The 18538-nt window shown below is 40.9% G+C and overlaps 1 protein-coding gene across 1 annotated transcript in view; it reads right to left on the bottom strand.

Moving 5' to 3' along the window:
* Window positions 1-18538, bottom strand: part of LOC136842589 (son of sevenless homolog 2-like) — a 553642-nt gene that overhangs the window by 478836 nt on the left and 56268 nt on the right. The window contains 2 exon segments of the mRNA XM_067110139.1: window positions 15230-15313; window positions 18142-18282. Coding sequence (XP_066966240.1) covers window positions 15230-15313; window positions 18142-18282 — 225 coding nt within the window.

Below are 18538 nucleotides of genomic sequence, written 5' to 3'. Positions count from 1 at the left end.
GAACATACCAAGATTGGTAACTGACTACTATTGTTGGTAAAATCTAATTGTGGAGGGCCTTGTAGACTTAAGGACTGATTCCCTAGTCGCTCTCAAAAAGCCTCTAGCTAACAAGAGAGGGTTGACAGAAGGTGACGAGGGTCTACTGCAAGGAAAGGTAGCTTGGGAAACCATTCCTTTTGGGATCATCAAGGAGCTAGCATCATCGCTGAGTTCTCCGATGTTCGCAACTTAAGTAACTTCCTAAAAACTGTAGAGGAAGTATGTAAAATTCCTGCTGACCATGCTTAAGAGATAACATTGACTGCCCATGCCTGATGATCCTGGCATGGAGAGCAGTAAACTGGGAATTTTGCATTTTCGTCAGTCATGAAGAAATTGATGTTTGGGGCTCACCAAAGGTTCTACAATTTCTGACAGGCATGTGGGGGAAGAGATCACTCTAATGGGAAAACTTGCCCTTTCTTTGCCTTATGTAAGTGAGAAAGAGGTTGAACTGTTGGAGTAGATTGTAATTATCTCATCTCTACACAGATGTTCCACATAGTCCAACTCCCTGACATTTCAATGTTCCCCAGAATGGCTCCCCGAACTGACCTCAACGTATCTGAGGACAGTGTGAGGTCTGGAATCTTAGGGTCTAGGGGCTGACCGATCAGCAGTCTTGACTGATCTCCCCATCAATGAAAGCATCTGAAGTAACTACCACTGACGTATCAATAAGCAGCTGGCAAGAAGAAATCTGACAAAGTAAACATTTCAATGTCACCAGTTGGGAAACAAGTGATTACAGTATAGACAGTCCATCTGGGTCACCCAATCATTATTATTTTGTTTATTTTGAATGCCATTCAAACCCAATGGTGCAAAGATGTAAGCTAACTTTAACAATAGGTATGATTTACAAAATAATCAGAAAATAATAATCTCTTGATGAAAGTGATAAAAATAAATTACAAAAAGGAGAAAGGTTCACCTGGAGAAGGGTTCACCCTGCATAATGTCTTTCTGGGAGACCACCAAAGAAATGATAAAAACAAGGGGTGAAAAGGTTAACCAATCAGCTTTCATCAGCCAGCACCTGCCACTAGTTAACACCAGTATCAAGGGAATTACAATAATAGTCGGTTTATTCACGACCATCAAAATCATGGCCGTTGTTTACGAGTAGTTTCTTAAGATCAAAGTCAATAATGAAATTATTCAAAACAAATTATCACAAGTAACATTCAAGTTATTAAACTGAATATTTATATACAGTAATACCTCAAACTTCCGCGAGGTTAGGTTCCAGAACCTCTAGCATCAGAGGAGGATTCGTGTAAGTTTGATACGACCGCTAAAAATGCTAATAAACGCTTATTTCTAGAGTTTAAACACTAAACATGACCCTAATCATGCTCCCAAAATACAGCATTAAGCTAACTTTTAAATGAAATTAAAGTAAATTTCATTTAATAATTAGTTTAATACATTACCCTTAAAAAAAAAAATTAATGGTTGACATAAAAACAGAATGCAGTGTCGTAATGGGTATTTGTTGCACACTAGTGCATTTACAGTAGTCACATACATATACTAATGTTACCCCTAATTCATTGGATGCCGTTTTCATTTTCACTCACAGTAAAATAATCAACATTTTCTTTGCGTCACAGAAGTCATATAATGAAGGTACAATTCAGTAAAATGAAAACATGTACATAATGTATGTAGAGGGTACAGGTACATTCAATCAATTTACAATTACGTAAAGATGTACAGAAAGATAATAAGTTGTAAAAATATGTGCATGCTAACAACAAGAGAGAGAAAGAGAGAGAGATACATATGCACATTAAAAATATTGTAATACTTGTATCATTTATGTACAAATATAGAAATACAAATTTTTCATACCGATTTTACACTTAAAAGCATGAGAACTTACAAATTCTTCAAAAATTAAACAAACACCTCTGCAAGGATATCACATCTTCTAAAAGTATGTAACTTTGAGAACGGGTATCACATCTTCCACAAAAGCAAACTTTACTGTAACTTACCTTTGTATAATTCATTTACAAAAAACAAAAATAATAAAAATTTTTCATACTGATTTTATACTTAAATGCATGAAAACTTATTTATATAAATGACTTCAAAAATTAAACAAATTCGCCTGCAGGAGTATCAAATCTTCTAAAATTATATAACTTTGCGAATGGGTATCACATCTTATACAAAAGTAAACTTCACTGTAAATTACATTTGTATCATTTATGTACAGCATCTTATACAAAAGTAAACTTCACTGTAAATTACATTTATATCATTTATGCACAAAAATATAAATACAGTAAACTCCCCGTATTCACGGTCTCACGATTCGCAGACTCGCCTATTCGTGGATTTCTCTATGGGACATATATATGCACTATTTGCTGAAAATTCGGCCATTCACTGTATTTTTCACTGAGAAATATTCACTAATTACTGTATTTTCATCTCATTTTCATGACTAAATGCACTTTTTGTGATAAAACTATTAAAATACTCAGGTAGTGCTCAAGTTACAATAATTCGCCTTACGATAATTCGATTTTGCAATGGGGCAAGCAATTAATACCGATACGACAATATCTATAAAATATTTTTAAATTTTGCATGGGGGCAGGCAGCAGCGTACAATTGGGCAGTGAGAGAGACCAGATTATAATAGACCAACTTCTCTTCCTCCATCTCTTTATCCCATCTTCTAGTTAAAAAAGAAAAAGAGTATGATAAAAGTATTGTTAGTAACGTTATACTCTTGGGTAAATGCGTACAGCCATAAACAACCGAACGAGAACCTGTTGTTTTGCTTATCACTGAATCGGATAACAACAGCCGTTTCACTTGTATTTCAACCATCGTACAGCAATACACAATTACCGTAGTTATAGTACGAATGAAGTTAAGTAGAATAGGACTGATATATTTTTACATTATACCCTTATTTGGTATGGATAAAAGATCGACAAGGAAATAAACTGCTAAATTTAAGCTGTAAGTTGTAGCTGAAGCTGAGACAACAATGTTCAAGCTGCTAATGACTATAAATTATAGTGCATCGGCAACATGGATGAAACTTGACCATAATTAAAATTGGAGAAAGTATTTTAATCAAAACTACAGGGCATGAAAGAACACATTGCTGCTATTTTTACGCCTACAAACGATATGTAAAACTCTTATGATGATGAAACTGAGTGAAACTAACGAACGGAATCTTTATTTTTTTACATAAAACAAATGCCCCCAAACGACCAATGCCATCTACAGGCAGTCCCCGGTTAACTGCGGGCTCGGTTAATGGCGATCCAGTTTTATGGGGCTTGTCTAGCGACGAAACTCAGCAATTTTTGCCGCCGAAAATCGCTGATTTCTGCTTATCAGTGACGATACATACCTAACGGGCGCCAATAACCGAAAATCGGCACTTTTCAGCGCTGATAAGCCCCGAAAATCACTGAAAAAACGCCGAAAATTGCCAATTTTTGGTTAGCGGTGATTTTTGGATATCATCACGCCCTCAGAAACGGAACCCCGCCGATAACCGGGGACTGCCTGTATTAACGAAAAAATGGGTAAGTTAATTTCACAATGAGACATATCTGCGTTATATTTCGACTTAAAAACACTTTATAACAAAAAATAACCTTGCCCCATTTAAATAAAGTATCTAGAGATTCATTTATGCTAACTAGAAGTAAGAAAAGCGCTCTGAACTGAGTTAAAGCGAAATAAACTTACTGCGTAATCGATTTCCGAACCAAAACATTGATCGCTATGATCGCAATTTATAATACAACAGCAATACAAGAATATACGCAATATTATTGGATACAGTGAATTAGGGCATAACATTTTAAAAGATCCATGGAAAAGATGCAAATTCGTTATGTTGATGTTTGTATAATACGATATGTGAATATAGAGTACAGTATAATGTAGGCTACGCTACCGTATATGTATATGATATACCAGAGTGTAGGCTAAGCTAATTCTTATTCAATTTCTCTTTGTATTGAATTATCATGTCACTCTGCATGACCCGCCAGAATTAGCTGATATTAATAACTAATATACTGTGTATACATAGAGTACAGGCAGTCCCCGGTTTATGACGGGGGTTCTGTTTTTACACCGCGTCGCAAACCGAAAATCGTCTTAAACCAAAAAAATCGTCGAAAATCGTCAAAAATCCCAAGAAAACCTTACTTTTAATGCTTTGGGTGTATTGAAAACGATGTAAACTGCATTTTTATTGAGTTTTTCATCAAAAAAACCTCCAAATTTTGATATCTGGGCTCGACCTGTGTCACCCAGTGAAATAATCCATTAGCACTGATTTCTAGGTATAAGTATTGCTAAGTATACCAGAGAAAAAGCTAACCATAATGCCAGGGTTACGACCCCTGGATCGAATGCCATTAGATGGTGTCGTTATACACAAGGGGTGAGTGGTTGCCACTACCACAGGTCTCCGTCCTTATAGATCTCTTCAATCTCAAAACCCCGAAAAGTGAGGGGCCGTTCTAAACCTCATCCTCCGCACCCAGCCAACCACCACCCCGGCCGCCATCTTATAAATATTCCAATTTAGCACGCTTTTAGATCACACCGTGTTTTTTCTTGGTGTCGTATTTTTGGGTTTTTTACTGATTCGACATGTCTTCCCACCCAGAATTCCCACCATCTAAGTTGAGTACCATTTCCTTTTGGTCTTTTATTACAGAGGCATATTATTTGACTGTTCATATATTGTTTACCAGGTTAAATAGTGCTACGCAGCCGGGCGTGGGCTGTGTCTGCCTCTGCCATGCTTGACCCTCAGTCTTTGCATGTTATTAGCAGGAAGTTCTGCTAGTTTTTATCCATGCTCCATTCCATTGGAGCCTTATTTGTAGAAATTACCATTTCGCTTATAGGAGGCTAGGGAGCCCGTATCTGACTGATCTAGGCTAGGGATGGAGGTATTCCCCTCCCCTTTTTCTGATCATAAATTTCTCCCTTTCCCCTGGTTTCCTTCCTCCACCAGCAAGTTGGTACCTTCTAGATGGTGGTATTGTTATGCTCATGATCATAACTGATGTGTATGAGGATGGATGACATGTCTATTCTTGGATTAGTTTATATGTGATTCGGCGTCAGAGGTGGCCATCTTGGGTATCCCCGCTTCCCGCATAACGGTTGTTGTTTGGCCCTCTCTGCCGCTGAGTCATTTTTGTATTCATAAGTATATATTTTTAAGTATATATAATTTTAAGCTTCTCACATCGAATGGTCCCCCTTTTTTAGGTTAGTACTCTTTGACGTCAGGTAGTTTATTCGATTAGGTTTAGCCTAGCCTACTCGACCGTAACGTAATCGGTTTCAGAGAGTTAGGCTGGACAGGATAGGCGCTTTTCACGATGCTCATGCTACCTAGCTCACTGACCAGGCCGTTTTGAGGTTTTGGAGGGAGTTGTTAGGTTTGTGAGGGAGTTCCTCGTTCTCTCTTGGCCCACCTGACCAGGCCGTTAGGTTTTGGACGGTGAGGTTAGGCTAGTGAGGGAGTTATTCTTCCCCCTTAGCCCATCTGACCAGGCCGTGAGGTCTTGGAGGGTGAGGTTAGAATAGTGAAGGGTCTCCTCAATTCATAGTCTTCCACCTGACCAAGCTGTCGGTTTTGGAGGATGTGGCCAGGTTATGCGAGGTTCCTCTTCCCACCCCCCCCTCACCTGTAGCGCTCATCCTGGCCTTCCTGAACAAGCCAAGAAGTTTTGGTTTTGGAGGGTAGGCTGGGATCGAAGGTTGCACAGGTTATTTCGTGTATGTAGCCTAGTCCTTCTTTACCTGAGCAGTTAGCTTTTGGTGAGTGACCTAGGCTTCTTCCTAGCAGAGGGAAACCGATCGCTTGCGTTCGGCACCCTGTGGGGAGTTTTCATTCGGCTTCCAGAGGGTGCTACCCACCCGTCTGGTCGCCGTTCGCAGGGTTTCCGCCACTCTGCTACCTTTCCCTTATCGGGTGGTGTTTTGTTTGTTCGCTTTCCACAGTTATAGCTGGAGCGTCGAACACTGTCCCAGGGATGCAATCATGAGTTCCGCTATGTTCAGTCTCCGCCAGGTTAGTCGGATCTTTCGTTGTTATCGTCCATGTTACCACTCCGGTGGGTATGGTTTTCAGTTAGTTGGCGCTTTCCCGCCCTGGGCGACTGAGAGTTGGGGCATATGCGAACACTCCTTTCCGCCACCTTACGCCGTTTCCATAATATGTGACATAACGAGATTTCCGTGGCAAATCACGGCGGAGTACCATAGCGCCAGACTATCTTAGAGTATTTTTGTTTACATGATTAGTAGTTGGCCATTCTGTAGCATAACCTATGTTTATTATTCTGTACTGCCGGATTCAATTCCGGCGGGTTTTACCTGATGACACGCATGTTTCATCACCCATAAATCTGTGTATTAGTCTTGTACTACCGGATTCAATTCCGGCGGGTTTTGCCTGATGACATGCATGTTTCATCATCCATAATCTATGTTAAGGTAGCCTATTACCGCTGGACCTACTCCGGCGGGCCTTGCCTTGACGTTACTCATGTACCGCCATTCCACTTACAGATGGTACGCTGTCAGGAGCCAGGGTGCACAGCGGTTCTCCAACAACCCTGTGGACACGAGGTGTGCCGGTCGCACTCCAGCTGCTCGGTCCACGTTGGGGACCTGATCGTCTGGCACCCAGATGGCTGTGAAGTCTGCTACGCTCTGTACGAGCTAGTGGTGGATGAGTCGGTAAGTTTTAACAGACCGCTAATCTTTAGTCTCTTTTTGACTTTAATGATTTATATAGACATATAGGGGTAATTGGAGAATATTCTCAGTAAATCCTGCCCTTTCTTACAGTATGATCGGATCATCCGTGACTCTTCGCTGTCGACCCTGAAGATCTGGGTCGGCGGATTTGGGAGGAACGTTGCGTCTGGCAAACCTTACGTCCTGTTGGAGGAGATTTGCAATCTCCTCTACCCTGGAGCCCGGATCTCTGCTGCAGTGCCGGTGGAATTGGCCGCCCTATCATCGAGAGGATCCGGGAAGAGACGCAACCCTCCCAAGAAGACAACCTGTGCGGAGAGGTGACGGAAGAGGTGGCGGCTATCAACATCCACCTCGAACCGATGAGCGTGGACTTGGACCACCAGGTAGAAGGTAAGGTGGTAAGTGAGGCAGGGGGAGAGAGTTTTGGTAGTCCCCTTTTTGGTTCTCCTTCTTCTTCTTCTTCTTCTTCCTTTCAAGGGTTTCCTAAACCAGCTATCCTTGAGGACAGATCTAGGTCCGTTGTCCCCAAGGTGAAATCCTTGAAAAAGAAGGACTTACCAAAGTCCTCTAGACCTCAAAGGTCTAATCCGTCAGCTCCCTCAAGGTCGTCACTGGCTCTTAAACCAGTGGCGTCCACTAGTAAGGCTACTCCCCCGTCCAAAGGGTTGAGATCCAGGGTGTCCAAGGCTAATCCTCCACAGCCTAACTTTGACCCTGAGGCCTTTGCCAAACTTCTGATGCAGAAGTTGGACTCTAGGGTTGAAGCTAGGATTCAAGACCTTTCTTCCCAGCTTGCTTCAAGCTTGGAGACCTCTGGTCAGTCAGTGCTGTCATTGGCACAAAGGATGCAGGCCCAGGAAAGCTTGCTCTCCGGATTTATCCAATCCGGAACAGTACAGCACTCTCATGTTGTTCCGGATGCCTCCAGACTGCCCCCCTTGGATAAGGGGAACCCGTGGTGGCTGGCTCTTCACGCCCCCCTGCATAATGATACCCTGACCATCGAGGGCTTGGGCACTCGTCGTCTGGAAGAACTGGAGTTCTTTCCAACCGACCTGGTGCCTCCCTACCCAGGCTATGCCAGGCTAACAGAGGAAGCCTGGATTAGATCAGACAAGGTCCCGAAAGGAAACAGTTATCTTTCCCAGGGACCAAGCCCAATCCACCCTGATGCGCTCTCACTGACTGGGAGTGCGAGAATACAAAGCTTACTCCCTTTAAAGGGAGTTTTACGATGTTTCTGTAGGTGACTCCATCCCTACCCCTGCACAACAAAGATTGCAGTGTTGACTAGTCAGGCTGGGAATAGAGGGCAAACTGCTGCCTCAACTCCGGGAGAGAGATCCCACCTCCCTTCTTTTCCCCGGGGATTCGGAATTCTGGTCAGGAGCTCCGGCTACGTTCACGGTGGGTAAACTCGACCCGAGTGTGCCTCTATCCTGTTCAGTAAACAGCTTCCCAGGATTCCGGAGGCCCTTCTGAAGGCGGAGTTTGAGGCTAAGTGCAGGTTGAGTCGCTCCCTGCATTCCATCACCATTACAGAGGTAACAGCGTTAACTTACGCTGACGAACCTCTGTTTCCAGGTCCTGACGAAATCACTATTAGCGTCATTTCAATCGGACCTTTATGACTTTGTGGTGGCGAGACAAAACTGCAGGAAGCATATCTTTGCAGACGCCACTATCAGACATGAGCCCAATAGACTCATGAAGAGTTCTATCTGGGGACCTAACATCTTCCCTGAGGATGAGGTCAATAATGTTCTAGCGGAGGAAACCAGAGCAAATCAAAGTCTTCGCTCCGCTGGGGTCTCCCTTTAAAAGGAAGTCCACTGAGACCTCCGGACCTCAATCCAGGGAAAAGAAGAGGTTCAGAGAGATATAGGAAACCCCAGGCTCAAACTATGCTTCAGGCTGTACCGGTCTCTCAGATCGGACAGCCTTCCACATCCAAAGCTCAGCCTCAGCAGCAGTTTGTACTGATGCAGCCGGCTCAGCAAACCCCTGCTGCGCCAGCCTTCGTAGCGTCCCCAGCCTTCAACGCCGTTTGAAAGCCAAGGGGCGTTTCAAGGCTACAACAGGCATGCAAGGGGGAGCAGAGCCAGAGCCGCCTACAGAGGTAGGGGCTTCCCAGACCTCTCTCCCGTGGAAGAGGAGGCCGAGGAGGCAGAGGAAGTAAGTCCTCTTCCATCCAATGAGTCTCCTCAGGTAGGCGGGAGGTTATATCTCTTCCGGGACCATTGGACCTTCAGTCCATGGGCCCACAGCATAGTTTCAAAGGTCTGGGATGGAGCTGGAGCAGAGGGCCTCCTCCACCAGTCAGATTCCATCAACCTCCATCCAAAGACTTACTGGACTTTGCAAAAGACCTTCTTCAAAAGAAGGCAATAAAGAAAGTGAGACACCTGAAATTTCAAGGCCGTCTGTTCAGTGTCCCAAAGAAAGACTCAATCCAGCAAAGAGTAATTCTAGACTTGTCTCGTCTCAACTTATACATTCAATGCGACAAGTTTCGCATGCTTACAATCTTGCAGGTGCGGACCCTACTTCCCGTGGGGCCGTCACCACCTCTATAGATCTTTCAGACGCATATTATCACGTCCCGATTGAGAAACTTCTCTCCTTACCTAGGGTTCAGACTAGGGAAACAAGCATACTCGTTCAGAGTCATGCCATTCGGGCTCAACATAGCGCCCAGAATTTTTACCAAACTGGCAGAGACAGTAGTCCAACAGCTACGGGCCCAAGGGATTATGTTAGCCGCATACCTGGACGATTGGATAATTTGGGCATCCAACGCCAAGGAATGTCGAAAAGCAACATTCATAGTGATCAGCTTCCTGGAATCCTTAGGTTTTCAAATAAACAGGAAGAAATCCCGTCTAATTCGGAGGCTCAGTTTCAGTGGTTGGGAATCCATTGGGATCTAAACACACACAAACTGTCACTTCCGCCAGCCAAAAGGAGGAAATAGCCAAAGCTACCAGGCAGTTCCTCAAAAACAAAAGAGCCTCTCGTCGCACCCAGGAAAGAGTCCTGGGTTCTCTTCAGTTCGCATCAGTGACAGATTTGCTGCTGAAAGCCAAACTGAAGGATATAAACAGAGTATGGCGGAGATGAGCCAACAGCAGGAACAGAGACAAGATGTCTCTAATTCTGCCGGTGTTGAGGAAGAGGCTTCGACCGTGGTCAACAGTCAAGAGTTTGTCAAGGAGGTCAGTGCCTCTCCAATTTCCCCCTCCATCATTAGTGATCCATACGGATGCTTCCCTGAGCGGGTGGGGAGGATACTCCCAACACAAGAAAGTTCAAGGAGCGTGGTCAACTGTATTCCGCCAGTTCCATATCAACAATCTAGAAGCAATGGCAGTATTTCTAACACTAAAGAAGCTACGCCCAACCAGACAGATTCATATCAGACTGGTACTGGACAGTGCAGTACAAGTGTGCAACATAACTTCATTTTTTTATAATGCGTGGCAGTCTGGCTGTAGAAGTAGTAGCAGGGTGGGCGTGGTTTCATTTGACAGGGCCGTTCTGAAAGTTTTCTTGGAAATACAGTCAGTCGCTATCATGCGTTGGAGTAGTGAGGAGCGTCCGTCAAGCTTACTTTTCGAATCGTCAGTCTGTTATTGCAACCCAGCGCACCTTTGAAATTGTTTCAATGTAGCCCCAAGAGGCCCTGTTCCCGACCGGAAATCAATTGTTACATGGGTCACTACGTTCAGGCAAACTGGGAGTACTACACAACGAAGAACTGAAGTACTCGCCCATCAGATCACCTGAGAACATTGAGGCAGTGAGAGCTTCAGTCTTGCAATCCCCACGGCGTTCTCGGCGCAAACATGCCTCTGCCCTTGGACTTTCTGATTGTTCAGTGAGGCGAATACTTCACGATGACCTTCATTACCATCCTTACAAGATGGCGATTGTGCAGGAACTCTCCATATGATTTCATTCTAGAAGGGCAATGAAAACGTTTCAGCTATTGTTTACTTTAGTGATGAAGCACATTTTCATTTGACTGGAGCGTCAACAAACAAAACATGCGCTACTGGGCTGACACCAATCCCCAGAATTGCATGAAAGGCCTTTGCATTTACCTAAAGTCACAGTGTGGTGTGCAATTTCCTCCACTGGAATTGTTGGTCCTTGGTTTTTTGAAGAAAATGAGGTCACAGTGACAGTGAATTCAGACCGGTATGTAAACATGTTGGAGGATTTTTTTTTCCAGAATTGAAGAATTGGACCTAGGGGATATTTGTTTCAACAGGATGGAGGGCTCACACTTCAAGGGCATCGATGGCTGTTTGAGGAACATTTTCCGGGAGCCTCATTTCAATCATTTGGAGTGGCCAGCCCGTTCCCGATTTGTCCCCTTGTGATTTTTATTTGTGGGGATATTTGAAATCCCGTGTTTATTCAACCGCCCGAGAAGCCTACCAGACTTGAAGGCGAGAAGAAATTGCCAAAACTGATACGCTGTTTTGGCAAACACCAAATCGGTATATGCAGTGTATGGACAATGGGGCGTCACCTACCTGATATGATTTTCAAAACTGTGTGAAACAAAACTTTAAATATGTACTATAATTATGAAACAAAATTAAAACCTTTCTGATTTATACATCTTGTTTTATTGCCTTTTGGAAAAAGGAAGTTATGTTGCCGCACCCTGTATAAACAGGGGGCTCCAAGTCGAGCCATATCAATCAGGTAATGATTGCAATTTTCTCTCTGGCAAGGAAACATCTTTGGCACCTGTCCGCTACCCATCTGGCAGGTGTTCGGAATGTCATTGCAGATTCACCATCCAGGACAACTCCGCTGGAGTCGGAATGGTCATTGGACAAAGCATCATTCGAGTGGATTTGTCTTCAGGTACCGGGTCTCCAGGTGGACCTGTTTGCCACAGAGAGCAACCACAAGCTTCCGTGTTACGTTGCTCCCAATCTAGACCCTCTAGCTCACTCCACGGATGCGATGTCAATAGACTGGAACAGGTGGCAAAGGATCTATCTGTTTCCACCAATAAACCTATTAATGAAAGTTCTGCACAAACTCAGATCATTCAAAGGTCAAGTAGCACTTGTAGCACACAACTGGCCTAAGAGCAATTGGTTTCCTCTTCTTCTAGAGTTGAAACTCCGGCACAAACAAATCCCCAGTCCAAGATTGACACAAGTAGTACAAACTCGGACTGTGTCAGCTTCCTCAAGAATTCTGAATGCCCTAGCTTTATGGACTTCATGAAGTTTGCAGCTCAGAAAGATGCTAACATTGATCCTATTAATACACTGTTCATAGAATCAGACAAGAGGTTATCTACTCTCAGACAATATGACTCAGCAGTTAAAAAGTTAGCATTATTTTTGAGGGAATCTGAAGCTCAGGAAATGACCACGAACCTAGCAATCTCTTTCTTCAGATCATTATTTGAGAAAGGACTGGCCTCTAGTACTATTACTACAGCAAAATCTGCTTTAAGAAAAATATTTTTACATGGCTTTAATATTAACCTTACAGACTCATATTTTTGTCAATTCCTAAAGCATGTGCTCGTCTTAGACCAGCAACCCGTCCACACACGGTTTCCTGGTTCTTAAATGATGTAATTAAATTAGCATCAGACACTGATAATGAATTATGTTCATACCTGAGTCTGTTAAGGAAAACGTTATTTCTAGTAAGTCTAGCCTCAGGGGCTAGAATTTCTGAACTGTCTGCTCTCTCTAGAGAACCGAACCATGTTGATTTCCTCCCGTCAGGAGAAGTTCTGTTGTCTCCGGATCTCAAGTTTCTAGCAAAGAATGAGGATCCACAAAATAGATGGTCTCCTTGGAAGATTATTCCCCTTCCACAGGATCTGTCTTTATGTCCAGTTAACACTTTAAAAGCTTATTTAAATAGAACTTCTAATAGAATGTCTGGCCCTCTTTTGTTAGGGAAAATGGAGGAACCATTTCCTTAAAGGCCATCAGGCAACAAATACTTTATTTTATTAAACAAGCAAACCCGGATTCAGTACCTAGGGTACATGATATTCGGGCGGTGGCCACCTCAGCTAATTATTTTCACAATATGAATTTTGATGACCTTAAAAGTATATGGGCTGGAAATCACCAACAGTGTTCAAACTCCACTATCTTAAGTCTCTAGAGGCTCTTAAATATTCCACAGAGGCTGCAGGAAGTATTGTTTCCCCAGCCCTAGACTAGTTTATGTAACCTTAGTTTATTTGTATTGTTTATTTTCTCTTGCCTACCTGCCTCGTTTACTTGCCTTGCCTTCTAACCTTTAGGTCAGGCCTGCTTCACAGCCTGACTCCTGGCCATTTCATGGATTTCCTGTTTGTAATCTTTTTGTTAGCCTTAAGTGTCTTGGTGTTAATTATTTTATGATTTAGACTGTGTGCCTTATAATTTTAATTATGTTTTTATTATAAATGTTTTGGGTTATTAAAACACAGTAATTTTCTCTTAGTTTTATTTAGCTCCATTAAGGTAATTCTTAGAGGACTCCACCAAGCTTTTGTATGGCTGATTCTCTGTCACTATTTCACTGGGTGACACAGGTAGAGCCCAGAAAGGGATTTTGACAAAGGAAAATCTATTTCTGGGGAAGACCTGTGTCACCCAGTGACCCATCCCTGTACTTTTTCTCCTTTTTCCTCCCGTATATTTACAAAGTCTTCCCCAAAAATTTTTAGGGCTTTGTCAAAATGTCCGCTTTACTGCCCAATTGGCGGCATACCAAGCTTGGGAGGTGCTAATTTGGGATGTTTATAAGATGGCGGCAGGGGTGGTGGTTGGCTGGGTGCGGGGATGAGGTTTAGAACGGCTCCTCACTTTTCAGGGTTTTGAGATAGGAGAGATCTATAGGACGGAGACCTGTGGTAGTGGCAACCACTCACCCCTTTGTGTATAACGACACCATCTAATCAATTTGTTTGCATCCATCCAGGGGTTAACCCTGGCATTATGGTTAGCTTTTTCTCTGGTATAGCTTTTTAGCAATACTTATACCTAGAAATCAGTGCTAATGGATTATTTCACTGGGTGACACAGGTCTGTTTTTACCCTCTTTTCAAATTTTTCACCAAGATTTTTCCAATATTTAGAGAATTTTTTGTCATAAAAAAATCCCTTTAATCTGAACAATATTGTTGGCCAGCCTTTATTCTTATTTCTTCCGTATATTTACAAAGTAATTTCTATGAAAAATTGGCATACAGCGCAGAGCGCTCTGTTTCTCACCCTTTTTCTATCAATTTTTTCAGCTGAACCGGGAAATAATTTCTGATGAATATATTTGAAAAGTGTCGCATTTTCTCAACCTGACGAAAATATGAAAATAAGTAAAAGAATAACTGTAAGTCTGGATAAAATATATAGTGTAAGCTAGGCTACCATACATGTATACATGGTACTATAAACACCCTGGTATAGGCTAGGCTATATTCGAGATCTTTTTTTTCCAACAAACGTTGGGTTTTTTTGGGACCTAACCCCATTGTAAGTAGGATAATACAGTACCTGTATAAGCAATTTATTTTTTTTGTGTGTGTTTGAACTATCAAAATAGGCAGTTCTAAGTGTTTTTAGAAGGGTTCTAAATATTTGTGGGTTTCAGCTATTCGCAGGGGGTGTGGTGTGCATCCCCGGCAAATACGGGGGGGGGGTTTACTGTAATATAAATTTTTCATGCTGATCTTACACTTGAATGCATGAAAACTTGTACAATATATCACTGTATTAAAAAATTAAACAAACACTTTCTGCAGGGGTATCGCATCTTTGAAAGTGCAGTAACTTCTGGAGTGGGTATCACATATTGTAAAAGAACGCTAACTGTACGTGCTGTAAATACCTTTGTATCATATTTATGCATGCACAAAAATAAAAATACATTTTTCATACAGATTTTACACAAAAAAGCATGAAAACTTACAAATTACTTCAAAAATTAAACATAAACACTTCTGCAGGGTTTCTCGAGGATTTTGCAAATGTCATGTGTCTGAAAAAATCGCGTATGCCAATTAGTTAGGGTCCAATGAAAAGTTTGTGTGTCTGTGAATTCACGCTGCTCAAATCGCGTAAGTTCGAGGTATTACTGTAATCATCAAGAGACACCCCAATGAACCAATCCTTAATCCCCTGTACCTATTAAGCACTGAATACTTCAAGGAGGAAAACTTATTAAATCCGGTCATTCTAGCAATCTCATGAAAGTATATTTTCTATCCAAAATATGCATGCATTAGTGTTGGTCTAAGGCTTCTATTTCATTCTCTGATTTGAATAATTAAAATCTACTTCAATAAAAATTCAAAAAATACATTACTGTATTATGGTTCCCAAGCTTTCTACTTACGTGGAAACAGTTTTGACAAATGACTTACTTTTAATATATCTGCAGAAATGTACTCTAAAACAGCAACTATATACAATGTAACTTGATAGTCTATCTTGGTTTGTAGTACATCCTGGGGGAAGAAATAAACCATTAATTTCATTACCAAAATGATCATAAAGTAGTTTAACCAGACCACTAATTATTACGTAGCTCTCACTGGGCTGACCAAAAGGAATGTCTTTATCAATAACAAAAAATTTAAATTTAACTTATTAAAAAGCATCTATTTAAGTTTTTACAATTGAGTTAATAGAAGATGATGGACTGACAAAATATCTTTGAATTGTTTCCAAACCTTGACATTTGCACTTGATTATGTTTTGGACACACACAATATTTTACTGTTGCTGTCACTTTACATTCTGTACAAGTTGGATTGGATCATATGGGCCAATCATCAAATATCCATGGGTCAAATTATTTACTCTGTATTCCAACAATGGGCTTGATCAGTTTTAATTTGTTACTTCAGGCTCATTATTCTATATATTCTGCCATTTATTGATTATAGTAAGTTTTAGAGATGTTATTTAATCACTAATAGAAATGTCTATTTATGATCCTACCATAGCAGCTGTAGCTTTGGCTGTTTGATCAGCTTTTTCCTTTCCTTTGATGCCTTCATCGGCAGGACTCTAACATATTTCTACACTTAACCACCTCTTTATGATTTGTGAAATGAAAATTAATTTGTTGTGCAAAAGGAACATTTTGGATCATAATTTTAAGGGGTTCCAATAGTATACCCCTAAGGTCACTAAAAATTACAAATTTCTGTGATGGCATGTCTTAATGAAAAAAGCAGCTTCATTGGGGACGGAAAATTGGTATGTTTTGTTGGGGGATATGGCTGCCAATCCCACGCCTGATGATGATGTGAACCTTTATGTCTTATGTTCTATTACATGTTTATGTTTATTTCAACAGTGTAAATGTTCATACTTTAAGTATAATCCACGGAAAAGGTAGTTCCATTACGGGAAGAAATTTTATCTGTATATTTTTTACTCATATTACTACCTGGCTTTAATTGGGAAATGTGATGAGTGATTGTTTATAAACATATCTCTTTGATAAAAAATATTCTTGTTGGTGATTCACTTGCTTGAAATTTTACTACACCACTTATTATTATTATTGTTATTAAGAAGATGAACCCTATTTATATGAAACAAGCCCACAGGGGGCACTGACTTGAGATTCAAGCTTCCATAGAATATGGTGCTCATTTAAAAGCTAATGGGAAATACAGAAAGAGATCAGTTATTAAAAATCAGATAAATTAACAAGTTAATAAATAAATAAAAATGTAAGAAAAATATCAAAATACAAGTCGAATTGTATTAGGGTAGTAATGCACTGCATCTTCACTTGAACTTCTGACGTTCCAACTGAATAAAGGATGTCTGGAACTGAGAAGTGCAACAGCCAGGCATATTTACTGGATACTGGTGCTGCTGTTCAGTGAATCTGGTTGCTCTCAGCAGGAAAATGGGATAAAGGATCAACTGTGAATGTGAAAAATATTAAAATACAACTAATGAAAAACTGACAAACAAGAGACTGCCCACCGATGGTCAAGTCATAGAACAAATTACCTAAAACAGGTTGCAATGATTTTATCACTGTTATAAATATATGAGGCCTTATGAACAATATCTAGAATAGTTAATGCTCCAGACTCATTCAGCAAAGTCCCATCCACCTGAAGGGGAGGAAGGGGTGGAAAATCTCTATGAGATCTGCTAATTAATAGTTTTTGTTTTACTGGAGTTCAGTCTCATACCCCACTGACTACACCATTCACTGATCCGGTCCATGTCCCGATTGAGGTTGAGGGCAGTACCATTTCTCATGAGTGGAGAATTTGCTACACCCACAAGTGTTGCATCATCGGCATACTGAACAATCTTGTTTTCCAAGCCAACAACCACATCACTTGTATACTAAAAATAATTGTGGACGAAGAACACTAGCCTGTGGAACTCCAGACACAATAGGTCTTGGTTCACTAAACATCCCATCAACGGTAACTCGCTGCTGCCTACCTGTAAGAAATCTTAAAGTAATCCTAAAACATCCACCCACTCCCAGATTCTGAAGTTCATAAATAAGTGCCTTGTGATTTACTAAATCAGAGGCCACACTAAAATCTATTTGAATTACTCTGTACTCAAAACCCTTATCAAGGTTCTCTTGCAAATGGCATGCAAGTCTAAAAGAGCACTGCAGGTACCTAACTGCTTCCTATATGTGGCAAACAATACTTCCTTTTCCACATACTTATATAGTGACCTAAAAATATGTTTTTCTGCAACTCTGGAGAGCACAGGGAAAATAGAAATTGGCCTGTAGTTACTGCAGTCTGCAGATATGCCACTCTTTGAAACAAGTACTGTAATATGAAGTTTGCGCTTATCGGCAAAGATGCTACATGTCAACATAAAAATCTACAGAATCTACTAATTTAGGGAAACAACACACTAGAAACATTTTAAAAAACAAAGGGAAGAAACTATCTGGGTCTTCTTCTCCCCAGCTATCAAGATTATCCAGAATTTTCTTAATATCCCTAGAGCAAAATGAAAATTTTGTAAGAATAGGTTCAGGATGACAAGTATCAGGGAGAGGAACATCCTCAGCTGATTGCTTAGCTCCAAAAGCTTGACGATGTGGTAGTCTAAGCTTAGTTTGCATGAATTAATTTTTCTTTTTTTATTATTTTATGTTTGGGAGTGTTTAAGATTATTTGATTAATCTTTATTTTTCTTTTTTACTTGCAGTTTGCTTGAGGTCACAGACCACTGTAATAGTAAAATACTAAATAAAACAATCTCAGTGCACAGAAGTAACAAATACTGTATCTTATACCTCTGAAAGACAAAACCTCCAACTTACTCGTAATAAAGGATGTGCTTTTTCCGCTGGTAATACAAGCGGTGATTTTTTGCGGCCTTTTTCAATAGCTGCTTGAGCATCCCCAATTGCCCACCTGTCAATTGGATTGGGAAATGTCCTCTGTACTCTTTCTTCAACATCCTGCAAATAAAATGATCATAAATTAAATGCATAAAAAAAACATCAGTAAGAACAACAACTTTTTTACTGTACTTACAAAACATACTTTTACAAGTACAGTAAACCCCCCATATTCATGTTCTCACGACTCGTGGATTTCTCTATGGAACATATATACACATTATTTGCGGAAAATTCACCCATTTGCTGTATTTTTCACTGAGAAATATTCACTAAGCACAGTAGAGTATTTTCATCTCATTTTCATGACTAAATG

This window comes from Macrobrachium rosenbergii, chromosome 10, assembly GCF_040412425.1.
Source record: "Macrobrachium rosenbergii isolate ZJJX-2024 chromosome 10, ASM4041242v1, whole genome shotgun sequence".
Lineage (NCBI taxonomy): Eukaryota > Metazoa > Arthropoda > Malacostraca > Decapoda > Palaemonidae > Macrobrachium > Macrobrachium rosenbergii.
This window is presented reverse-complemented; position numbering and strand designations above follow the sequence as displayed.